This window comes from Cavia porcellus, unplaced genomic scaffold, assembly GCF_034190915.1.
Source record: "Cavia porcellus strain 051 isolate PalLab524CR breed Dunkin Hartley unplaced genomic scaffold, mCavPor4.1 scaffold_8, whole genome shotgun sequence".
Lineage (NCBI taxonomy): Eukaryota > Metazoa > Chordata > Mammalia > Rodentia > Caviidae > Cavia > Cavia porcellus.
In genome coordinates, this window is record NW_026947491.1 from 44,855,064 (window position 1) to 44,880,339 (window position 25,276).

General features: G+C 43.4%; 2 protein-coding genes across 30 annotated transcripts in view; one reads left to right on the top strand and one right to left on the bottom strand.

Moving 5' to 3' along the window:
- The window catches only part of Pcbp2 (poly(rC) binding protein 2), a 37,093-nt gene extending 20,783 nt beyond the window's left edge, over positions 1-16,310 (top strand). For 2 of the 28 annotated variants that reach the window (XM_063254842.1, XM_063254841.1), the window contains exons 8-15: positions 1,558-1,645; positions 3,488-3,580; positions 4,673-4,714; positions 5,936-6,008; positions 6,509-6,547; positions 7,451-7,506; positions 9,248-9,417; positions 11,971-12,759. In XM_063254842.1, coding sequence (XP_063110912.1) covers positions 1,558-1,645; positions 3,488-3,580; positions 4,673-4,714; positions 5,936-6,008; positions 6,509-6,547; positions 7,451-7,506; positions 9,248-9,417; positions 11,971-12,325 — 916 coding nt within the window. In that variant the 3' untranslated portion in view covers positions 12,326-12,759. Of the gene's footprint in view, positions 1-1,557; positions 1,646-3,487; positions 3,581-4,672; positions 4,715-5,935; positions 6,009-6,508; positions 6,548-7,450; positions 7,507-9,247; positions 9,418-11,970; positions 12,760-15,764 lie in introns of those variants that run through there. The other 26 variants (XM_063254843.1, XM_063254844.1, XM_023567743.2 and 23 more) reach the window with 26 other exon arrangements.
- Positions 16,311-16,781: 471 nt separating this feature from the next.
- Map3k12 (mitogen-activated protein kinase kinase kinase 12) lies at positions 16,782-24,253 on the bottom strand. 2 transcript variants are annotated; one of them, XM_023567740.2, is made up of 14 exons: positions 23,916-24,253; positions 22,937-23,418; positions 22,318-22,501; positions 21,950-22,141; positions 21,535-21,693; positions 21,240-21,398; positions 20,131-20,239; positions 19,788-19,897; positions 19,551-19,667; positions 19,309-19,446; positions 18,543-19,164; positions 18,294-18,364; positions 17,927-18,200; positions 16,782-17,518 (listed from the first exon to the last, which is right to left on the bottom strand). In XM_023567740.2, the coding sequence occupies exons 2-14, from the start codon at positions 23,379-23,381 to the stop codon at positions 17,420-17,422; spliced, it is 2,679 nt and encodes an 892-aa protein (XP_023423508.1). In that variant the 5' UTR covers positions 23,382-23,418; positions 23,916-24,253; the 3' UTR covers positions 16,782-17,419. The 2 variants fall into 2 exon arrangements, with proteins under 2 accessions (XP_023423508.1, XP_023423507.1); XM_023567739.2 differs by lacking the exon at positions 23,916-24,253 and having other exon boundaries at positions 17,935-18,200.
- Positions 24,254-25,276: the final 1,023 nt, after the last annotated feature.

The window sequence follows — 25,276 nt, forward strand, 5'->3', positions numbered from 1 at the left end:
GTGGAGGGAGGGTGATTTGGAGGACAGAAGAACTGATCTAAATTTAGTAAGACTAGAATTAGGTGAAGCTGTTGGAAGCTTCCAATGGAGGGGGTGGGGTAAGGAAAGAGGTTTCCTAAGTTCATATTTTCCTTCCCTCGTTTTTGATTTTACTTAACGGTCTGTGTGCAAAAATAGAGAAGGCTAAGTATCAGTGAACTTTTGGTTCATAGCAATTCTAACATTTGGTAGGGGAAGATGGAAAGATTGATTACTTTGGAGAAAAGATGCCTTTGGGTTCTTGGGAAGCTAAATTCCTTTTATAGTGTTTGGTTTTAAGAAACTTTTACACATCTGTTAATTTTTATTTTGAAGCAGGACTTAGTCAAAATGGCAGTTATATTGAATTAAGAAATGTGTCCATAATGTGTCATCATCACCCCCTGGTCCCCCATTGAATCCAGGGGTTTCATGTTGAACTACAGTAAGCCCAGGCCCTCTTAACCCCATTTTGAGGCAGGCTTGCTAAGTTACTGTAGTGTAGCTCAGGCTGGGTTTGAACTTGTGTTCTTCCTCCCTTCAGCCTTCAAGAGTACTAGATTACAAGCATATGCTACCATAGTGTTGTTTTTAAATGCCTTATGAGTTCCTGCTAATATTAGTCTGTTAAAAGAAGAGTGAAATTAAGAGCAGTTAAGCTTCTTTTTAGCATTCCACAGAGTTGGTCCTTTCAGAGAAAAAGTTTTAATTTCCAAGTATAGAAAAATAGTCTTTGAAGTCTTTGAGCTATTTATAGATGGTATTCTATCAACCAAGCTGTAACACTTGGGCTCCTTATTTCCTGTTCAGTATAAAATATAAGATCCTAAAAATTGCCAACTAAAATGTGCATGTGGAAGTTTTTCCTGACCAAAACTATATGAAGTGGTGTTAACGTTATTTAAGGGACGTTTATGGTTTTTTTTTTTTGGCAATATTGGGGATCGAACTCATGACCTCATGCTTGCCAGGCAGCACTTATGCCACTGAGCTAAATCCCCAGCCCGGGATGTTTACTTTTATGAAAAAGTGTAAGGTTTGCTGGGTATGAATTACACGCTTGTAATCTCAGCAATCTGGAGGTTAAGGCAGGATAATTGAGTTCAAGGCCAGCCTGACTACGTTGTGAAACCTTGCCTCAAAAAAGACCAAAACAATGAATAAAACTCAATATAAAAATGCAAGCTTTGTAGTGCATGGACCATTTTACATCTTAAAGACAAATATTAGGCCAGGTGTGGTTGCATATGCATATAATCCTAGCATTTGAGAAGTTGAGGCACAAGGATCATAGGAGTTAAAGGCTAGTCTGGACTACATAAAGAGTTTAAAACCAATCAGAACTAAAAGGAAAAGGTGAGAGCCTATTTCAAAAACCAGAAAGGTTGAGGAGATACGTGTAATTTGAGGTTATATTTAGCTGGAGATAACTTGCTAGGCAAGGGGATGAAAGTTTTTAATTTAACTGAACTGTGTGTGCTAAAGCCACACAGCTGAAGCAGCTTTGAAACCTTATCTCTCTTTGTTTTTTCCCCCTCTGACTCTCTCCCAGTCCCCTCCGAAGGGCGTGACCATCCCGTACCGGCCCAAGCCATCAAGTTCTCCAGTCATCTTTGCAGGTGGTCAGGTAAGAAAATTCTTATTGATGGGCTAGAATGAACAGAGATTATATTTGAAATGTCAACTTTGCCAGCAGTACACCAAATCCACTCTGCATGCTTGCTGAGACCTGTATTCTGGCCATAGTGTGACTTGCTTATAGTTTCATGTTTTGTACTGGAGAAAGCCTTGAATGCCAAGCCCTTAATTTTTAGCAGGCATTGGAAGTTTTGTAGGCACTCAGAAGAGGTAACTTAACCTGTTAATTTAAGGTGGGTTATGATTTAGAGCACAGTTAAATTGCCTCTGTGTCACTGTTGTCCCTGCCTCCACTTTGTCCGTGTTTTTGTATGTATGGGGTAATCTTCAGAGGTATGAGTAAATGTAGCAGAGTTGGACCTCTGAAGGAGATCTGGATGCTGGTCTCAAATTGGGGACTCCTGAACTTGAGTGCCCTACAAACTTCCCCTTCCTTGCACCTCGCCTCCCCTACTCCTTCCCCTTCATTCCCAAACTCCAGTGTGTTGTTCCTCAGGTTCTTGTAAACATTCATTTGAACCCGTTTGGCATAACTGAAATCAGCTGGGGTGAAAATTCAGTGTGCCAGAATAGGGGGGATAGCTTGTTGGGTTGTGGTGCTGTGACCTTTGGTGTTAGAGCAAGAACACCAAAGCATACCCTTGACTTCCTGTGTTCCTTCCTCACCAGCCTAAACTCTTCATCTTTGACACATGGTTTATTCTCAGATTAGATTTGTATGACAACAACATGCAGAAGCACCATGGTCATTTTATGCTTTGGTTAGTATTTGAGGAATAGGTAGGTCAGTTTTTAAAATACGGAGATTCAGTTTGTAATAGTGACCTTTATTTTGGTAGCTGCATGAGCAAATGCAGTGCTCAGAGTGCCTTTTCTCACTTGGGTCTATCTAGACTGTTAGAATAAGAACCTTTAATATATTGACCCAGAAGCTATTTAGGAGAGAAGCATAGACTTGAAGTCCACTTCATCCACATTTAACTGAATTGGCATAAAACTGTTGGGGAATTTAAGTTCATTATATAGTTCTGGGAGCTATCACAAGTTAATCGTGTGACGGTGTTATTGAGGCAGGATAATACTTTGCATTAGCAGTAGCTTTGTGTAAGTTGGTTTGGGGAAAGGGCTGTCATTTTGTATATATTGGGTAGAATAAGCAAGGGCTTAGTCAGTGTAGCAAGGAGGGTTAGCATTAGGAATTTTCCCTTTTCACCTGGAACTCCAGGTTCCTGCTCTGCAGGATCCTCCCACTCCCATGTGGAATTCAAAGAAGTCCCACACTGTGTGGCAGTAGTCCTCTTATACTTAAGTTTTTCCCTTCCCCATTTATACCACTTTTTCCTTTTCCTTTTCTTCTTCCCCATTTATACCACTTTGCTTCCCTACCCTCCCTTTTATTCAGTTGACCACCCTCTAAGAAAGCTGGCAGCTTCTTCCATGAGTTACCCTGTCATGGGTCATTCCCATGGCCTTTTTTGTACGGACCAGTTCATACAGTGTCCACTGATGGACCTGTATCTTTTGTTCCTTTGTGGCAAAGTGAGCTCTGTAGGGATTCAACTTAGTCCCACACTCCAGGAGCTGGCATCGGCTGTTGTCCCATCCCTTCATTCTTACTGAAAATAATCCAAAATTGTGCAGTGTGAAATCTGCCATTAGGTAACTTTTTTTTTTTTAATTTATTGATTACAGCTCGTTTCAAATTTGTGTCGTGAGCTCCTTTTTAAAGGAAAGAGGAAAAAATAAACAACTTTTTTTGTGTGAATTTCATGCTGGTGACAAGGTGCCGGATTGACAGCCCTGGAGACTGAAATCCTCTATTTATCCACAGGACAGGTACAGCACAGGCAGCGACAGTGCGAGCTTTCCCCACACCACCCCGTCCATGTGCCTCAACCCTGACCTGGAGGGACCACCTCTAGAGGTGAGAGGGGATGTTCAGTCTCCAAGGCTCACTCAATCCTTCCGCCTCAGCCGAGACTGCCAACACGCGGGGGGGCCAGTGGCGCTGGTGATTTTTGTGCTGTGGACACCACCTGTCCACGGGGACCTGGACTGACCCCCCCACCTCATTTCACACAGGCCGCGTAGCCCACCAGATGGTAACACCAACTCTCTTTTTTTTATTTTTATTTTTATTTTTTTATTTTTTTTTTTTATTTTTGGTTCAACCCCTCCTCCCCATCCCACTCCTCCCACCCTATTTTCACCTTCTTCCCACCCCTACCTGGGTGCACTTGTGGGGATACTGGCCATGGTGATGTGAGAAGCTTCTTCACATCCTATTAATCAGCCATTCATTCCTTCCCCTCCCCTTTACCTTTCCCTCTTTGTCCCACACCCCATTGCCCTGAAGACCCAGCTCCCTTTTCGGGAGGTCATGGTGTGGTGGGAGGAGGGCTTAGTGGGAGCTGCAAGTGCCTTTTGTGGAGGGGAGGTGGGAAAGTCAGGATTTAGAGCATAGGGATTTTTGTGTTCTGTGGTTAGCTCCCTAGTGTTAGGGATCCAGCTAGCTTCTAGTGTACTCAGGGTCATTAGGCAGATGTTACAAAAAAATAGAAGAAAGGGAAGTACTTCAAAATGTGTCATGTAAGTTTGTGCAGGTATAAATCATTCACAGCACCACAATTGGTAGAAGGGCTAGGGTGGGGAAGAAAGAACTTTTCCCTCCTAGGTTGTCTTTATGTAGGGAGGAGGGTGGGGGGCTTGATCAATCAAGGCATTGCTTAACCTTTCCACATTGTCATTAAAAAGCACATCAGTATATTTTGCCTTGATTGCTGGGAATTTGGCTACCTTATAGGATCCCTGGAATAAAGTCATTAAGGATTCAAAGAAGCCAGTTTGGGTCTGACTATATATGTGAGATTCTACCTGCTGCCTCAATCTGGCTCTCCATTCTCTTAATTCAACTCTGGCTTCCTGGCTAGTTGAAATCTTGTCCCCTTTTTCCCCCTCCCACTGGGTGGCTGTCCGTGATTGGTTTTTAATAGGAATTGTTTTCCTCCTCTTGTAGGCCTATACCATTCAAGGACAGTATGCCATTCCACAGCCAGATGTAAGTTTGGTTTTTACTTATTTTGAAAAGCTCCCTCTCCCATCCAAAACTGTCTTGACTCCTTTCTCTCAAGTATCCCGAAATGAATTGGGTCTTAAATATTAGCAATATTGTTATCCTTTGGAGGTGAACCACCTGTTTTGTCCCTTAAGTAATTTTTAACCAGTGTTTAGTAAAACTTTGTATGCTTTTTGACATTTAATCCCTGGAAGTTATTGCCTTCTACTTTTTTCCATATTTCAGATTACTTTAATCTAAAAGATGTTCCATGGTATATTGTCATTTGTCATCTCGGCATAGTTTAAGTTGGCAGTGAACTATGCTTCCTTGAATAGAGTCTTCCTTTGCATGGGGGGGGGGTGAGATGTTGTTGGATGTGCCTTTGGGTACTCCTCTATCTCAGGTAACAAAAAATGTTTGGGGTGGGGGTGGAGGGCCTTACTGATCCAGGGCAAGATAGGAAGTTGAACATGTGGGGATTCGACTCAGTAAAACTTTCCTTGACACTAAAAACTATTATTTTTTTTAAAAGTATTGGTATTTAGACCTTGTTTAAGGACATTTCTTCCTGCACTCTTCGTTTATTTTTACTAATCTTTTCAGATGCTGAGCATTAGACTTGGAAAGTTGAGATTGGCTCTTGGTTAGTGGTTGGCCCCAGGAGAGAGAGAGAGTAGACCTGAGGAGGGATTATTTTACAGTAGGACAGTTTATATAGTGAATCAAAACAGCTATACACATCAGTGGTGTAGATTAAACCCGGTTTGCTTTCTTCCTATATTTTCTTCTTGCAGTCTCCCTGTCTTCCTCATTTCCTTCCCTATCCCTAATACTGGCAGAACCCTGCATGGTGTGTTTTCCCTAGCACCACTGCACAATTTGTTTACCTAGCCTGTCTCTGCTTGTCCCTCGGGCAACTGTTGCAATGGCTGCAAACACCTTCATTAAATAGCCCACAAGGGGACAGTTGTTGGGCTGGAGCTGTTAACTTTTTTTTTTCACGTACCCAAAATACATTCATTTTTTTAAAGTTATACTTGTTTTAACCCTTACTCTTCATATTCTGCCCATCCCTAGAATTGTATTGTAAACTCGGTACCTGCCCTGTGTTGTAGTAATAGTAAGAGTTTGGATCAGGAGCTCTACATTTTCACACTTAACATGTTTGAGCCCTGGCTTTATAACTCTTCTAATGCCACCCTCTCGTATTCCTTTCTGCAGTTGACCAAGCTGCACCAGTTGGCAATGCAACAGTCTCATTTTCCCATGACGCATGGCAACACCGGATTCAGTGGTATGGATACCTCAGTGTTTATTTTTGTAAGGTGTAGTTCAAGAAAGAGGCCAGTCCCAAGGTCTCAGCTTGACATCTGTTTAAAACAAACTTCGTTACCCAGCATCCTGCTGGTTTAAACTTAGCCTGTCCATGGCTAAACCCAAGGAGGTAATGTGTTTGTTAACATGGTTTTCATTTGGGGTGAGTTATTCTAAAAGAAAAAAAAGGCCCGGAATGTTTGGGGGTGAGGTCTGGGGATGCTTGTCAGGCAAAGGGTAGGCTAATATTTCTTGTAATGTGTCCTAACTCTTGCCCCCTTGATCTGATCAGCATCCCCTTTCTCTCCACCAGCTATTCACAAACTGGGTAGAGACAATCCATTGTGCCAAATTGTATAGTGTTTTGTTTTGTTTTTTGTTTTGTTTTGTTTTTTGGGCTTTTTTTTCTGTATAAGGAATAACTTGTCCGATAGGGTTAGGATGAGACCACCAAACTCATTTTCACTTGTATCTTAACAGGCATTGAATCCAGCTCTCCAGAGGTGAAAGGCTATTGGGGTAATGATTAAAAAAAAAAATCTGTAGTATTCTACTGTTATATTAATAAACTGGTGGGAGTCTTGTTTCACTGCCCATGAACCATACCAGCAACATGCACATGGCAGAGAGGAGCTGAGAGAGCAAAGGGGTGGGCCTGGTGCCCCTGAGGGTCCCTTGATGGATCTGGCCACCCCCCTTTTAAAATATAGTTGAGAGCAGGACTGGGATTGTAAGCGTTAGCCAACTGATCTGGTCCAGTCCAAGTGTCATTACAGATGGGTATGGGTATTTCCTGATGGGATTTTCTTTTTTCATTGGAAAACCAAACAAAAGCCAGAACAAATTCAGCAAAAGATGGAATGAATCTGGAGAAATGAGCTTCCCCTCACCTGACAACCCTTGCATTTTTTCTGACCTTTTAAGTCTATGTTGGGAGGATAGAGGTGGAGGATGTTAATCTGATACAGGTATATTTAAAGCAACTTCGTATGTGTGCCAAAAGTCCATGGTACTCAATAGCAGGCATGATACTGGCATAGGTGCTAGTGAGCGTTGGGTGTGATAAAATACAATAGCAGATAAGGGGTGAAAGTACAGAAGAACTTGATGTTTAGATTTTGGTCCTGTTTGAGGATACCACATTCCCTGACCCCTTGCTTCCATCCCCGTATCGATAATAGACTGGGTTTTGCAGGAAATGGCATGAAATCAGCTCTTCTGAGTGTACAGAAGAACATTGCAGCATTATTCCTACACCCCCCTCTCCCCATCTTTTTCTCCTTGGAGGCTTCCAAGGTAGTGATGAATCCCAACAGCCAATGCTGGGTTTCCAGTTTTAATTTCTTTCTGTTAGTTTAATATGCAAATCATGTGGTTTTGAGTGCTGTACATTGAACTTTCTTGCTCTCTTCTGTCTTTTAGCAGGTTTGGATGCCTCTGCTCAGACTACTTCTCACGAACTCACCATTCCAAATGATGTAAGTGTAGTGGGATTGTGTGGGATGAAAACAAGAGAGTTGGATTTAAACAGAAATGTCCTGTTACGCCCTAAGAAAACAGAATTGGAAGTTTTAGACATCATATTAAGAATTTAAGCCGGGCATGATGGTGCTTGCCTGTAATCCTGCACTTGGGAGACTGAGGCAGGAGAATCACTGCAAATTTGAGGCCAACCTGGACTGTTTTGGAAAGAAACGAGACTATAGAGCTCTGCCAGACTGGGTGGTTCACACTTGTAGTCCCATCACTGAAGCTCAGGCAAAAGGATCACTGAAATTGAGGCCAGCCTGAACTACATAGCAAGACCAACCGTGTCTCAAAAACAAAGAGTACAAAATTCTGATCACAAACTTCATGGAGAAAATGGATAAAACTTTTGTAGAGATTATCATGAAATGGAAAGAACCTTTTTGTCTCTCAGGTACAAAGCTCTGTCTTTGGGAATAGTGGACCTTGAACAGTAGATTTTTGCTGTTGAGCATGATAGTTACGGACCACCTGACTATTTGAAAATGGCAAAAATAATTTAGAATTTTTCACTTTCACTAAACACCTTTCAGGTGTACAGAGACCAAGTATTACTGTTTATAGAATTGGACAATGCAAATTTGAAGTAAATTTTCTTTTCCAAAGGCAAGGATTCTTGCCAGATGTGGTGCTGCGTGCCTATAATCCCAGCACTTGGGAGCATGAGGCAGAAAGACTCTTGCGAGTTTGATGCCAGCCTGACCAGCATAGCAAGACCACTTTTTTTTTTTTAACCATCATGCGCTTGCATTGCAAGGCAGGCGCTTATGCCACTGAGCTAAATCCCCAGCCCCAAGACCTTCTCTCAAAAAAAACAGAAAAAAATTCTTCTACTAAGTATAGTAAAATGTTAACAATGGTGGTTGAATTTTAAGAATTGTTAATGGGACTACAAAAAAAGTGATCTATAATATGACAATGTCAGCCTAAGGAGAGTCACCAGGAGAAGAAAAATGTCCCAAGCTTTCACAGAGAGCAGTTTGGTCAAGCAGTGGCTGTGACTCATCATGATGGCTGACACTGTCAAGAACTGAGAGGTTCTATGATTCCTGATCAGAGATATCTAGAGATTAATTTTAATTAGTACAGGTCTCAGTTTAACTTGGTCTTGAACATTCAGCAGAAAAGTATAGGGGCTGGGGATTTAGCTCAGCGGCATAAGCACCTGCCTTGCAAGCAGGCGGTCATGAGTTCGATCCCTGGTACCGATAAAAATGAAAAAGACAAAAAAAAAAAAAAAAAGAAAAGTATAGTCAAAAGATACATAAAATAATGTCATAGTTAGATATGGGCAATTAAGAACAAACTACAATAATATCTGTTTAAAAAAGAATTGTTAATGGCCAAAACTGAAGATGCTTTTTTTTATTCCAAGCTTTTTCTCTAGTTTATAGTATCATCTTGATTCTGTTTTGTCTTTGGACTTAATACTTTGAGAAAAGAAATGAAAAGCTAATACTTGGTCTAGAAGTTCACAGTTGGCTGTGATGTGAAGTTGTCCGAAGGATGGGTGAAGAATTGAATTGGGATCTACAACTCAAGTGTTTTGATCAGGAGTTTATGGGGAAAGTGGTAGTTTCTATTCTCATATTCTTAGGCCTAGGTTCTAAAAGATGCAATGTGATTCTTTCATGTAGTCTCTGTGAATCTTAATTTGGTGTGCCTTTTTTGTTTTCTTTTTTCTCCCTCAAGTTGATTGGCTGCATAATTGGCCGTCAAGGCGCCAAAATCAATGAGATCCGTCAGATGTCTGGGGCGCAGATCAAAATTGCGAACCCAGTGGAAGGATCTACTGATAGGCAGGTTACCATCACTGGATCTGCTGCCAGCATTAGCCTGGCTCAGTATCTAATCAATGTCAGGTAAGGTTGCCCTGCCTTTTACCTTATGAATGCCAACACAATAATGTGTGTGTTGGAGAGTATTGCACTAGATTACCATCTATGGAATTGTTTCAGGGGTGGGTGCTCTAGTTTTTTTTGATTCTGTCCTAAGTGTAGCAGTAAAAAGATAGCAGTCAGTTTGCATGGGGTGGTATAGATTGCTTGCATTTGATTTTTCTGGTTGGGGGTTTTGGGGAGTGGAAAGGATGACATGTCTTCACTAATAGGATAGTGTTCTGGCTAGAGCAGCAGTAATACTGGAAAAACCCAAATAAGCATTTCTCATGTTACTCATGTTTTATAGGACAATATATTTTTCAATGGTTTGACTTAAAGTCCAGAGCATATTTAATTAAGAATAAAGGAGTAAAGAGACATCAGAGCAGTTTAATTTTTATTTTTAACATCCACACCATTTATTCTGAAAATATCTATTTTTCTCAAATTGCAAGTACGTTCTGTTATTCAGAACTTGTGGGAAAGGGGAGGCAGAAATATGGAAATGTTTCAGAAATACCAGATATATTTTTTTCTTACTCCTTCAGTCTCATCTCTATCACTTCCTGAGGTGTTGTTTTCCTTAGGCCATATGAAGGTAATGTTTACACTCAGGTTGTAGGACAGTTGTCCTAGATGAGCACATCTTCAGGATTTTTTTTTTTTTTTAATTCTCTCAGTTTACATGCTTTAGTCACAGTCTTAATTGTTTAATGTTTCAAGCCAGTGTTAGCAGCCCACTTCCCTAGGGGCTTCAGTTGTCTTTTTTTTTTTTAAGGGAGTTTTATTTCATCATCAGCCTTTCTCTTAAGTTTTCAGTTTCTTCATCATGAAAGTTTTATGTGAGTTCCTAAATCTAGTACAGGGGAAAGGAATTCCTAACTGTGGTCTGTATTCCGATGCTTATATTGATCATGTGTTTATTCCTAGCTAAAAATGCTATTAGTTCCCCAGTAGTGGTCCTGAGTTTCCTTATGTGTTTTTGTTCTTTGAGGTACTGTTGTTAGTCTTTATGTAGAAAATGTTCCTGTGTCTAGATCTGTTTTTTTGCTTACCAACCAAGCATATCCAGTCCTTAATATTTAGAGTAAAATGGAGTAAGCTTTCTCACAGAGGCTGTTTGTGAAGAATTACCTTTCTTGTTTCTAACTATAGAGTGGCGGAGGGGAGTTTTAGGTGCCAAAAATCATGTTCTTGGAATTTATGAAGTGTTTTCTGCTTTCAGAAGACTTTTTTTGCCTTTTAGTGTATTACCAGATAAGTTTGAATTGTGACTTCTTAGTTGTGACTTGCTTGCCTGGTTGCTGTTACAGTAAGTTAATGACCATACTGTAAAGAAGCAGAAAAGTTTTGCTTGGAGTCATTGTTCAGTGTTATTTCTTATTTGATATCTGCCTATTTAGAATCATCTCCTTTAATGATACCGTTGAGGCTGTGGTTTTGTGTCAGAACGTTCAAAGCTTCATTTAACAAACAAAGACTATGTATACATAGAATTTGGTCTTCATCTTCTAATCTTGGCCCAAATTGGTTGTAACAATCTGACTGGTTGTATTAGTACTAGACAAGAAGGATTTATCTTTCATTAATGGATTCTGAACATTTCTGCTGTGCCTCTCTAGTTTTCATGGTGGTAGTCTGGGGCCTTTCTGTAGTTAACTACTGTGCCTTTATGGGTTGCAACTGATTCTGAACAAAGATAAACAAAATGGAATCTTTAAGAGGAGTCTCCCTGCTCTTGAAGAGTTACTGTTGTTTGGAGCATATTTTAAGAGTAGAAGCATTATTTTTGATTGTTTTAAAAAACATGAATGTTTTGGCAGTGCTTGAGTTTTTTCCAGCTCTCTTAAAGGCAACATTAGACATTAGAAGTATGTTCAGTAAAAACAAAGAGTCTTTTATATTCTGCCACCTCCTACTAGAATAGCTCCAGTTCTTATCTACACTTGTGTTCTCAGCGTTTTTCTTTGAAAATGCTACATTCCTTGAAATTAGTGACCTACTTTGAACTCTTGCCATCTTTCTATATTACCTACAAAGAAAAACAATTTTTAAGACTCCACATAACATCAGAGCTTTGCAAGTAATTACTTGATAGTTGGTTTTTCTTTTAAAATGGAAAATTGACATTTGATTGGTAAGTGAAGCATTTTTCCTCCCTGTTTGGAGATTGAGTACTTTTTTATTTTTTCCTGAAATCATTCTCTGCCGAAAATCACTCCTAATTTCTGGGTTGGGTCAGTGTGTCAAAACTAGAAAGTATGCCATGTATGATTTTTGTCAACCTGTCAGCTTTTTCTTGGCTAAAGGAGTTTTAAATAGCATTGTGGAATGAAAGGTGGCAAACTACACATATTTAGAGGGTGGGATAGAGTCTAAGAGAGAGCTTGTCACCAGTTGATATTAAGTCTTCTTAGTTAGCAGCCAAAGGCACTTACTGATAGAACTGAAGAGGTTTTGTCCTGTACTTTTTTCCCTTTTGTGGTCTTCCCTTCCACCCACCCTTTTTTTTGTTCCTTTTTTCCTCTGTTACAGTTTAGAAAACGCTAAACCCTCCTCCCAGGCAGCCTCCGTCACGATCCCCGATCACCTCAGCATCAACCTCTCTCAACCCTCCACCCCTTCTTCTTCTTCTTCTTCCTCCTCCACCACCACCCCCTCGCTCGCCACAGCGGGGACCTCCGACGCACCCTCCAGCCTCCCCAACCCTCTTCCGACCGCCCCTTGTGTCTCCAGTCTGCTTGGCATGAAACCCATCCCTCTCCTGGCTCTAAATGTTGTGTCTGCTGCTAAGGGTACCGGGGCTTCAGCTACCACCACCACCACTTCTGCGGTGCCATGTGTAACTAACAAACTGAAAAGTGAGAAACAGAGATTCTCCCCCTACTGAGCGCATATCTTGAGGCACATCCTCAAGTGTTGTTGGTTCATTTTGTTTTCCTTTGTTAATACTGTCGAGAACCAAACTATTGTGAGCTTGTGACTGGTTTCTTTTTACTACTTGGGATAAAATTGGGTGGGGGATGGGGAGGGAATGGTAAACCTTTGTTTAGGTTTAGGCCATTTCAGCTGAGTGCCTGTTTCAGAGTCTGACTTGTCAAATTCTTTATCTAGAGCCACAGTTCTTGATCTCCTTTCTTGTTGTTATCTTTTTTTGTAGCTTTATTCTGCCTTGCAATATAACAATGTGTTAGGCTCTGTGTTAATGAATAAAAGCTTCTTCGATGACTTTTTTTAAATTATTTAATGGTTAAGCTATTGACAGGCCTTCCTGGCCAGATTTGTGTTTCTAGCTGTAATAAAGTTGACAGAGTAAGAACCCTAGTTCATGGTGTGCTGTGCGGGGGGGGGGGGGTAAAGGGGTGGGAACTTATACCTGTGGCTATTCAACTAGGAAGTATACACAACTGGCTTTGACCTTTTAGTTTCCCAGATTACTTTTATAATCCTTTGTCAATATTCCCTCAGAGGAGTGCCTAGGTAGGTGTAAAAGGTCCTTTAAAACTGATAATCAGCCAGGTAGAAAGTTTCTCAGAATTTTTACCTACCAATCATAGCAGGGAACAAGGATGTCTGTCCCAGGCTATTTCCTCTGGGGAGTGATTATTGTTAGGATCTCTTCCAAGGCATACATACAAAGAGCATATTTCTCTACCCAGAGTGGTAGGGTGGGATTGGCTAAATCAGTTCAGTAGGTCAGTCCACATTGCTGGGAATGAGTACTGTCCGTCTTTTATGACAGTAGGAAGATCTTGAATATCCAGTTTGTGACATTGCCCAGAATTTCTCAGATGCTGACTGGTCATCCTAAACCAACTCTTGCATAGTCAGCCAATTTCCTGTACCCTATTATTTCCTGCCTACCCCTCCTTTTTCCCATGAACACTATCATAAGTGGGAAATTACGTTTTGATTTGAAGGAATCTTAGGGATCAGCCATTCTATAACTCATCAAATCATCCCCTTGTAATAAAAATAAAAAACGCGATGGAATTTAAAAATTTGTAGATTATATGATTAGAAGGAGCTAACCCCTGGGCATGGTGGTGCACATCTATGCACATCTGTAATCCTGCACTCTGGAGGATGAGGCAAAAATATTGCAGTGAGTTTGAGGCCAACTTGGGCTACTTAGCTCAGGGCCAGCCTGAATTACCCTATCAAAAAAAAAGAGCCATAGGGGAATTTAAATTTATAGATCATTATTATTAGAAGGAGCTAACAGTTCAGTTTGTGTTTTCAGTTGGTGCTTTGCTTTTACTCAGTGTGTTACTTCCATGAAGTTTGTCATTTTCTTTATTTTTTGGTGTTAAGGTTTGAACTGGGTTTTTTGTTTGTTTGTTTTGTTTTTTGGGGGGTGTTGAACACAACCTCATGCTTGTCAGGCAGGCACTTGTGCCACTGAGCTATCCCCTGACCCCGAGTGAGAACTTTTTGCAATGTACTACTGAGTAGCACACTCAGCTGCGTGTTTACTTATTCTGAGATGGCACAGGTCTGTCTCTATGGAGGTATAGCTTAGTGGTGGAGCGTTTGCCTAGCAGTGTATGAACACCTGGTTTTAATCGCCAGTATTCATTCTATCTGTCTGTCTGTCTTTTACACACACACACACACACACACACACACACAGAGTCTGATTTTTGTTATTCACCCAGAGTATGTTATTTGCAAGGTCCTGAAAAAATATGTTCTTGGTATTAGAGAAAATAACTTGGTGTGCAGAATTTTCCCTCCAATGACCTTTTTCCCATATCACCTTTGATCTTCGTTGTTAAAACCTAACTGTTCAGGCCAGGGATGTACGCTTAGTAGCAAAGCGCCTGCCTAGCAAGTGCAAGGTCCTGAGTTCAATTCTTGGTACCAAAAAAACTTAGCTTTCACTAAGAGTCCAATATATTATCTCATTGTTTTGTGTTTTGGCTCTTCACTCACAGATTAAGCCTATTAATATTAGTAGTAGTATATGCTGTAAGTCTGAATGAAGAATTGGAGAGGCAAACAGAAGTTTTTTCTCCAGTCGTTACTGTATCATGGTCTCCCAGAATTCTTTCAGTAATTAGGACTTGGTATACTGATGCTACCTTTCTCTCCCGACAGGGCTTGGTCTTTTTAAATGTTACCCAGTTTCTGATTAAAAGATTAGTGTCTTAAGAGTCCTTACTGTGCTTCTTTTTTGTTGGTGGTCTGAGGAGTCCACCTGGAGTCTCATGCCTACAAGGCAAGTGCTTTGCCAGGGAGTCATAGTCTCTCAGGTCTTTAATATGTTTCAGATTGGGCTTTTTGTTTTCCCTGCCTCCTGCCCTAATACTCTCCCCATCCAAAACCCCGTTCAGGATTGGTGTATATTCTGGACAGTTCTTTTGAACTCGGGCTAGAAGAGTGCTAGCATCTTCTTGGAACTTCCTGGACCTTCTTCAGTTGTCACTGAACGGCACATGCCCCCAACCCCATTGTTTTGATTGTAGTATGATTTCTGTTTTTTGAGAAAGTGTCTCACAGTGTTCTAGGCTGGTTTTGAACTCCCTTATCCTCCTGCCATAGCTTCCCTGAATACTGGGTTTACATAACTTTGCCACCACACCTGGCTAAGAAGGTGCCTCTGTTTAAGAACGGAATGATTGTATTTTAAATATAGTCCATGAGGCGTTTGGGTGGAGAATTTGGCTCAACAAGACCGTAGATTAAGGAGTTATTGAAAGTGAGTTCTAGAGTATTAAAACAATTTTTTCTCTTACTCTTCAGTCTTAAAATCTAATCTAAGCATGAGAACAATAAATTATTGGCCTATAGTCACTGTACTTGCTGTTCCCTCTTTAATATCCCTTAGCATTTAAAATTATATCACATCTTCATAGTAATAGAAATCATCCTGATAGAAGTATAGGGCACTATACTAAAGGCTTTTTTTTGGCGATATCTTAAGTATTAAGCTCACAAACCTATTTTCAGATGTTTCTTTCCAAAATGGGATGTGTGGAGAAAGTTAAATAAATCTATGGCATCATATTTATATATGTACATCCTCCAAAAATGACCTTTGTTAATAATGTGGCTGTCTTCAGAAAGCCTTTAGTAGATGTTTCAGAGAACATAGATTGAAGAACTCCTCCATGGTTCTCTTCCTTCTGTTCTTAGATTGTACAAGTTTTAAAAAGGATCATGGCATATTCAGGTTAATCCCGAAAATGTTGACATGTCTTCCTTGATACTGAGGTGCTTATTTGTACTCCTTTTCATTTTACCAGCAGGCTAAAAGTTCTAGAAGTGAAGGGTAGTTGGGCACGGGGAAAACTAACTTGGAGTTCTTGTCTGTTTCTGTGTTACAGGCTTTCCTCGGAGACGGGTGGCATGGGGAGCAGCTAGAACAATGCAGATTCATCCATAACCCTTTCTGCTGTTCACCACCACCCATGATCCATCTGTGTAGTTTCTGAACAGTCAGCGATTCCAGGTTTTAAATAGTTTGTAAATTTTCAGTTTCTACACACTTTATCATCCACTCGTGATTTTTTAATTAAAGCGTTTTAATTCCTTTCTCTGTTCAGCTGTTAATGCTGAGATCCATATTTAGTTTTATAAGCTTCTCCCTGTTTTTTTTTTTTTTCCATTTGTTTTTTTGGCTCATGAATTTTTCTGTTTGTCATGAAAATGTAAGAGTGGAATATTAATACATTTCAGTTTAGTTCTGTAATGTCAGGAATTTTTCAAAAAAATTAAAAGATGGACTGGAGCTTTTTCTTTGTGAATAGAAACTGGATGCCACAGTGATCCATGTGGGTTTTATTCCTGTTGTCTTGCTATTATTTTTGTACCTTTTATCCCTCACAGGACCCTAATTGGGTTTTGAATAGAAGCCTTTATTCCAATATGAATTCTCTTGTTTTAGCCTTCCATGTTTTTTATTCGCCCTTTATCTTTTCTTTCCTATACTAGTTGGCCCTTATAAAATTTTATGCCCAGAGTCAGCATTAGATTTTTAGGACTGCTCTGTAGACTAGGGCAAGCACTTTTAGAGAGGGGTTCCCCTTGCATATATGTAGTAGTAGTCCATCCCTTTTTTCAAGCTTACCTATTTTAATACTAAAGCCTTTAGTATTTTGATGTTAATAACTGTCCATGTATGGTCTTACAACAATATTTCACTTCTGTTCCTATCATTTAGAAAGTGGTTGCTGCCATTCATGCTTATAATTTTAAGAAGTTGGTTTGATAAAATTTTTATTAGGTGAGGAAAGGTAGAAAGTAATTGGTCCTAAATTCTCAGAAGTTTTTGAATCCAAGGCCCCTACTTAAATTAACCGTATGTGGTACCCCATTTATTCACCAAGAAAACCCTCAACAGCTGGGCCTGCATGGAGTGGTTATATTTGAAGGTTTTTCACAGGGGTTACAATATGACAGTCCCCACCCCAATCTGGCACCAGGATAAAAGCAGGGACTTCAACAGGACCCCAGTTCTTCAGCCTGAGCCATCCACATGCTATCAGTCTCCCAGCCTCCCCCTGGGCCCTAAGTCAGGGCTCAGGCAGAGATGGAGAAACAAAGAAATGAGATACATTGCCACCTGAGAAACCTCAGGGGGGAGGATCCAACCTTAGTTTCCCTCCTCCTAAGTGCAAAAATGTGTAAACAGAAAACAAAAGTGCAGTCTTTAGTGGTTCCCTCTCCTGCCCCTCTCCCCCCCAGCTGTGTAGGGGTTAAGAGCTTAAGAGACAATTCTGGCTTTTCTACTGCCTAGTTGGTTGCAGTACATAAGGAATGGGATGAAGCAAGAAGGTCGGTTTCTCCTTACGCACAGCTCTAGGGCAGTAATCTCCAGCTGCCAGTGTAGAGTTTTTATCAGGTGAATTGGTCAGGGAGTCAGTTCTCCCTCAAGTCAGACTTAAAAGCTGGGACAGTCCCATCTTTCTGTGTTGATTATGTGGCGCATATATATTATTTATATAAATATTTCTCTATGTACAGGGAATAAGAGTGGCTTTCATGGAGGGAGGGAGGCTGGGGGCCGCAAGGCATCAACGCTGTGGGAGTTGTCCAATTCAGTGCTGTCACAGTCTGAGTCCTCAGAATTGGGAGGGCCCTGTGAGAAAGAGTAGACGTGCAGTGAGATGGGGCTCAGCATCTCTTGGTATTACAAATAGATTTACTTCAGGGCTCCTTGTTGCCATCTTTTTTTAAATAGCCACTGACTTGCTGATTTTTCTTGCTCCTAGATTTTAATTGCCAAGGCACCAGACTAGTTTTTTGATCCTTCCATAGCAGTATTTAATAGCTGTCACGCAAGTTACGTGCCAGACCCTTTTATCAATTGCTCACTACCATAAGCCTTGTATTCTACCTTGTTGGATATTGGTTTCTTTGGAGAGGGAAAAAACTGGCTCAGAAACTGAGAAATCTTACTGGCTTGTGCATGTCTCCCAAAAACTGTCAACTGGTTATGCAGATGCTTCTGGTTGTTCCTAATACCTATTCTTGGTTCTTAACTTACCTGCTCACCTCTGAGTAGGTCCTGGTGTGGGACAGCCAGGGAGCTAGGTTCAGGCTCAGGGACCACCTCTGAAGCAGGTGGGTCCAGTGGGATTTCTGAGCCCTGGGAACACATGTCATCAGATCGCTCGTCTGGCCGCTCATCAGTGTTGGTACTGCCCACTTCAGGTGTGCCACTTGGGGAAGGCTCACTAGCTGTACCTTCCTCGCCATCTGATGGGTTCTCTGAGCTGAAGGTAGATAATGACTGGCGCATATTCAGGCCTTGAGGCCACCTAAGAGTTAGAGAAGGAGGGCATTCACAGCTTCTGCCCTTTGGAGCCTGGAAGGCAAAAGAATATCATTACTACTGGTACTGTACCACTTACCTCTGGCTTGATGTTAGCTCCACTTCACTGTCTACCTCTCCTTCCTCCTCTTCTGAAGAAATGCCACGTTTCTGCAGGAGACAGGGGGCTGTAGTCAATAATGGGAAGAGGTCATTAAGAATGCAGAAAGGAACATAGTTACAAAGGGTGAGAGGGCATGGCTTAAGATTGAATGTAGTATGGAGGGTGAGCCTTGAATACTGGAGGTAAGGAAAAAGGGGAAGAATATAGGAAGTTCTCCATACTTACCTGACTTCGAGTGACAGCAGCCCTGTACAGCAGTGCAGCTGGGGTCAAGTGCTGAGACCCAGCCCGGCTTCCTCCCCGGCCTGCTGTCCCTTCCCTTCCAGTTCCCAGCAGCCCTGATCCTTCACCAGGCCCTACTGGTGGAGGTGGTTCTCCTTTGGCTCCCCCAGGTGAATCTGGGCTGGTGGAGCCTGGAGCTGAGCCCTCACTTGGTGGGGTGTCACCCCGGGCTGGGGGCGGTGAACCAGGATCCCCAGCTCCTGTTGCCCCACGCCCTCTGGCTCCCAGTGCAGCTGACAGCAGGTCTGGGGATGAAGAAGACATCTTGCGGAGCAGAAGGTCATGATGAAGCCCACGGAGAGCTGGAGGGCAGGCCTCCCAAGCTGAGGGTCCCACTCCTAGGGCTCCAGGACTTCCAGGTCCTCCAAGTTCATGGGGTGGCACAGCTGCACGAAGCCCAGGCAGGTCCCCACAACTGCCCTTGGCACTGGCCTTGCGGTGACGCATCTTGCCACGGCGACTCCGTCCTGGTGAGGGGGGGCCCTTAGGACACCCAGGAAGCCCCACCCCACTTAGGGCTGCATCTAGTTTAGGTAGCAAAGACTCTGTCTTGAGAATGTCTGGCCTGGTAGAGGAAAAGTACAAAGTTGAGATTAATGAATTCGTATACTCCAAAGTATTTCTTAAACTTGGACAGAGCAAGTATATCACATGCAGGCTCCAGCAACCCTGCTGCCTGCTTAACCTGTCTTATGAATTTGAGCCCTACCTTTTGCTATGGGGTGATAGTTTCTGTGGCACATTTCTCTTCTTGATGAGCTTTTCCATGGTGTTTCCATGCAGGAGGCCCCGGGAAGGGTGTGACTTCAGCAGGCCTGGGCACCTCCGCTCTAAAGCTTGCTCCCTCCTAAAGGTACATGTTGGGGATACAAACAAGAAGGGATCCTCGAAGGTCAGCCAGCTCCATTTAGACTTGTGGTAGGGTCAGTGCAATAAGGCAGGTGGTGTTACCTGAGTAGCTCCCGCTCCTTGAGTTCTAGCTGCAACATAAGGGCATTCAGTTCCATGTACAGGTTGTTGGCTCTCTCCAGCTTCCGTTCATAGTGTTCCCTGATGTCCAAGGCATGTCTGGAATGGGTACCTCCAGGTTAAATGATAACATTTGGAACCACAACAGTCCCAAGTCTGGGACCTGGTGATGTCCAGTCTACCCAGGTAGTAAAACCACCTCCCCAGGCAGGCACACACCTGAGCTCCTCCCTCCTTCGCATCACCAGTTCCTCTTCTAGTCGGTGTAGACAGGTCCCTTCTGACTTAATCTTTTCGAAGTGTAGTTTTACCTCTTCCCGCCATTCTGCCTGGGAGTGGAAAGAATGCAGAGGGATTTAGTGTTTATTTCTAGGGTCTTAAAGGTGACTACACTGCAGATGTTATATTGGAGCAGGAAGGAGTGGGTACCAAAATGGTATGCTACTTGTCCAAGGGTATCATCCTCTCAAATCAACCCTTTTCCCAGCTCCCTCTTTAGAGTGCATCATCATCTCTGTAAAGAGGGGGAATTAGGTACTCAGTTTTCCTACCCACAGCACACCTGGGACTTAAAGTAAGTCTCCTGGGGTGTGGAGAGTACATCAGCTGAGGCAATGTCCAGATGTAGCAAGATTTGTCGAAATGATGGCCGATTTCGTGGCTTGCTATTCCTGAAGGGAATGGAATTGAGGGAGAAATTTCAGATTAGAGAGGAACCAGATCATCCTTTCACAAAGTGTATCAGAAAATCTAGTCCTAGACTGAATTTTGGTTGTGTTTTTGGGTTTGTTTCTGTTTTTTTGAGACAGTCTTGCTGCAAAGTTCAGGCTGGCCTTGAATTCACTGTGTAGCCCAGGCTGGCCTTGCCCTCACCATGATTCTCCAATTTGGGTTGGGATACAGGACACCTGGAACTGTGTGAATTCTATGACAAAAAAACTCCATGCTCCACTCTCTAGGAAATGTCACACATTCCTAAATGTCTGTTGGTACATCAACATCCTGGGGTAAGGAGATATGTTTAGCTCCCGTTTTCTAACTTGTCTGACAAAAACCTTTTTGAGTAATTTCATTAAAAGAAAAACTTTGGGAAAAGATTAAATCTTTAACCTTCTCTCCTGCCTTCCAAAACTGTCTTTGAACCTGAGCTACTTTTACTTAGTGTTGATGCTCTTTCTTGGTACTTCTATGTATTCATGTTGCCTTACAGCAACTCCAGGTAGCAGATGTTTTTTAGATGAGGAAGCAGGTTTAGGGGTGATGCTCCTCAGCTCAGAAGGTAGTATACTTGCATTTAGATTCAGGTCAGTCTAACGACCCATGCCAATTAAGGTGCAGTCCAACCTTTAGTTTACATTACAGTTCTCTTAATCCACATCCTACACCCTGGTTTGTTTTGTTTTTTGAGACCAGGTGTTATGTAGTTCAGGCTGTCTTTGTACTCACTATACAGCCCATGCTGGCCTGGAACTAAGTGATCCTCCTGCCTCAGCCTCCCAAAAGGTATGTGCCACCACACCCAGCCATTCTGGTTAAGAAACAGGAGCTTTTACCCCTTGTTAAGTAAGGATTCTGGGTCTAGGTGCCTCACTGCTCAGGGCTGGCCATCCTCTAGCAAAACTCCCTTGCTACACAACTTTTGCCAGGGATTGTCTCTTGGTCCATCCTTACCAACACTGGCGAAGCAGGATTTTGAAGCCGTCTGGGCAGCTGGAGGGCACAGGTAGATGCAGACTGTTGCTTCCCACACCCCAGATGATGGCTGAGGAATCTACATCCTTGTAGGGGATCTCGCCAGTCAGTAGTTCCCATAGCACCACACCAAAAGACCTGCAGATCAGATGGGACATCATCTGGGAGGGAGCCCCTCCAGAGGCCCTGGCTGCCACAGACCCATTTTCTTGAATTCCTGAAAATACCTCCTCCCCTGCTGGCCACCCAATTTAGTCCTCAGCCTGGCCCTTACCAGATATCGACTTTCTCAGACACAGGTTCATTGCGGATCACCTCAGGGGCCATCCAGGCTACTGTCCCTGCAAAGGACATCTTGGTGCTCTTGTCACTCAGCTCCTTGGAAGTGCCAAAATCTGAGATCTTCACCACGTCATCATACGTGATTAGCATGCTGATAAAAGAGTGTAGTGAGCTGGGGTCTAATCCCCTCCTCACACCCTTCTAACCATGTGGCTCTTCTGCCTTCCTGTTTGACCTCCTTTGGGACATCCTAAGGTGAGATGCTCACCACAGCCCTTCCACGATAGGTCTGTCACTTGGAAGAGGTTTCTGAGATGGGCACATGGACTTAGGACAGGTCTGAAGGTACCGACTGCCTTGGGCAATCATGGGCCTGTTGTGTTTTCCCTGCTTGCTTGCTTACTCACTTAGGAGACTTGAGGTCTCGGTGGATAATCTTGTGCAGGTGTAGGTAGTTCATGCCGCCGGCGATGCCCATGGACCAATCAACCAGCAAGGAAGGGGTGACAGGGCGGCCAGCCCGCAGCACTTCATACAGTTGGCCCTGTGCGCAGAACTCCATGAGGATGCAGTAGCATGGTGCTTGGGTACACACGCCCCTGGGGCAGATAATGGTATGAAACCCTCAGCTCACCATTGACTTGATTTGCACCTGGAACCTTAGTTCCCATCCATGCTAGGGGAGGTCCCCTCTGGGGAAGATCGGGTAGGTCCCACTGCCCAGGAGGGTCCCTGGCCTTAGTGTAAAATCCCAAGCCCCTGCCCTGGATCTCACTTGAATGTGATGATGTTGGGGTGCTTCAGTTTTCGCAGGTGCTTGATGTCAGTCTCCTTGAGGTCTCGAACCTTCTTCACAGCCACTTCCTCCCCGTGGAATCGCCCCAGGAAGACAGCACCCTGGGCCCCTGAGCCTACCCACTGCAGGTCCAAGATTTCCTCAAAGGGGACCTCCCAAAGGTCTGTAGGCAGGAGGCACAGTGCCACAAGGCTCAGAAAGAGCTTCACTCAAGGTCTTGTGACACTCAAGGCCAGGGTCAGGACAGCATGGGGTTGGCTGAAATGACTCAAGAGTAGGGAAGAAAGGTAGCCAAATTAGGCTGAAAAGACTAGGTATAGGGGACAGCATGAAGTAATTGGGTGACTTTAAAAGAAGCTAGGAGTGTAGTAGTTCAGTGGTAGGGCTCTTGCTCAGCATGTATGAGGACCTTGGTCCCTTGCCCCATACCACCCCCCTAGGGGGAGAAGAAAGGGCAGGAAGCTAGGCTGATGGAATGGGATGGGCAAGGTCTGGGCCATGAGGCAGGAAGGGACCACTGGGTGACTTACATGGGTTTGTCCAATAGATCTTGGACCCAGGGAGATAAGAGGTGGATGCCCACAGGGGTCTGGCTTACCTTCCTGCTGCTGCTTGTGTTCTGTGGAGTAGGCTTTGCCAATCATGGTCCATACTGGGCGCAGGCAGCCAAAAAGGCCTTCAAGGAAGCCACTGCCACTCTGGCACTGCAACCGTACCTCATCAGCACGAACTCTAGATGCCCGACTTTCAGGTGACCCAGTAGCTCCCCCTGGACCCCCTGCATCCTGCTCATGTAGCTGTAGGATGCTGTTGGCAAAAGGCTCAGGGGGTGGCTCTCCACCCGGAGAGGGGCTGGGTCCGCCCGCGCCCTGCCCACCAAGAGGCACTACATCTCGAAGTACACACTGGGTGGGGGTCAGGTCTTTCTCAGGTGTGCAGTCTGAAGTGTCTGGGTCCAATTTGCGCATGGATGCCTCACTTAGGGTAGACACAAAACCCCCAAAGGAAGGGGAGGGTGTGCGGGTCTCATGGAGGCAGGCCATGTCCTCTGGGCCTTGGTGTGGTGCTGAGCAGCAGGCCCTGGAAATGAACGAAATGGGGAGGCGCAGTCAGAACTGGGTACTGAGCTTAGAATGCCCTGCTGGAGGCGACACTTGAACTCTGCCCTCGAGTAACCATCCTACGTGACCTGCAATTCCTTTTAATACAAATAGTAATCTGTCTACAGGTAATGTATTTGAGTACTACTAGGTAGATGTAAGGAACAGCCCTTTCTAGTGCTGGTAGAATACGTCTCTTAACTCCAGTGGGACTGGGACTAGCTCATTGGTAGAATGGAGTACTTAACATGCACAAAGTCCAGCATCTCAAAGATGAAAACAAAAACAAGATCACCAGGTGTGGTGGCACACCCCTGTAATACCAGCACTCTAGGAGGCTGAGACAAGAGGACTGCATGTTTCAAAGAATGAAAAAGGGCCATACTGCTATAGCTCAGTGGAAAGCTCACTGGGTTCAATCCACAATATCAAAAAAGAAAAAAAAATGGTCAAGCATAGTAGTAACAGATTACTGACCTCTTTATACAAGTACTGTAATCCTTGCAGCGCCTCTTTCACTTGAGGTTCACATTTGAACGAGAGCATGTGAGACGCGAAGTTCTCTAACACACCTAGATCTTCACATTGATGCACATGTAGGCACATACATGGTGGGCCTTTTGCTCACACACACTCAGATGCTGTCCTCCAGGCCTCACAAACAAGTACTTCCACGTGACTCCACTGAGGAGCTTTCAGGAGCACACTACACTCCTTTCAGGAGCACACCACTCAGGTGACCACTTTATCCTGGTGCTCTCAGACCTCTCTGAAGCAAAGTCGAACCACACAATTCTACTATCCCCTGGCACAACTGATAACAAAAGCATCTGTTGGAGACACAGAAGCAGTGTCAGACAAGCTGTGCCTACTGCCTCATCCTTTATGCCAGTAATGGCGAACCTTTTAGAGGTTTCAGTGATACAATCTGCCAAGGTACACATGCCATAGGTTTGCCACCAGTGCGCTACACCAGTCATTCTCCAGGGATGAAAGGAGCCCCTCTTTTTTTTCTCCGCTGCCCCATCCTCAGGTCTGCAAACCAAGATCCAGCTGAGTAATGTGTGCTATTTAAAAAACAACCACTGGTGTTGGGTGGGGATGTGGTTCAGTGGTAGAGCTCTTGCCTTGCATGCATAAAGCCCTGAGTTTGATCCCTCACATCACAAAAAATATCAGTCCACTAACCAATTGTATGTGGCCTGACATACTAGCTATTTAATAGGTTGAGGATCACAAGTTTGAGGCCAGCTTGGAAATAAATAAGTAACTTAGTGTACTTGTGCATTCCTGTAATCCTAACACTCTAGGAGGCTGAGGCAGGAGAACCATAAATTCAAATCCAACCTGGGCAACTTAAAAGAGGGAGACTCTGCTTTTAAAAAAATGCTAGTAATGGAGGTCAGCGCACAGTCCTGTGTTCAATCCCTAGTAACACATACACCAATACACATCTGTGCACCTGTGTATCTACAACTTGTCTCTGACAGTGCCTGTGTGACCTTGTGCAAGCTATAGAAGAGCTAGACAAAGGAATGTACAGCAGATCTGCACCAGACTTCTCTAGAACTTGAAACCAAGAATCATCCTAGCCAGGAATATAGCTCAGTAGCACAAGCACCTGCTTGGCAAGTACCAGCTTTGATTCTCATTTAAAAAAAAAAAAAAAAAAAAAAAAGTCATCCTAGTCTCCTATCTCTACATCTAGCTGGTTAGCAAATCCTGAGACTGTGGAGAACAAGAATCCCTCCAGGAGCCAGGTGTGGTCCATGCATTCCTGTAATCCCAGCTCTTAGGAGGCTGGGACAAGAGGATCACTAAGTTTGAGGCCAACCTAC

Bases quoted from the DNA above. Each gene is read 5' to 3' on its own strand.
- Map3k12 (XM_023567740.2), bottom strand. From the start codon at position 23,381: ATGGCCTGCCTCCATGAGACCCGCACACCCTCCCCTTCCTTTGGGGGT. The intron at 22,142-22,317 runs GTGAGATCCAGG...TATCTGCCCCAG, and splicing joins CCCAACATCATCACATTCAA to GGGCGTGTGTACCCAAGCAC. The intron at 19,447-19,550 runs GTAACACCACCT...ATGTACCTTTAG, and splicing joins AAGGAGCGGGAGCTACTCAG to GAGGGAGCAAGCTTTAGAGC.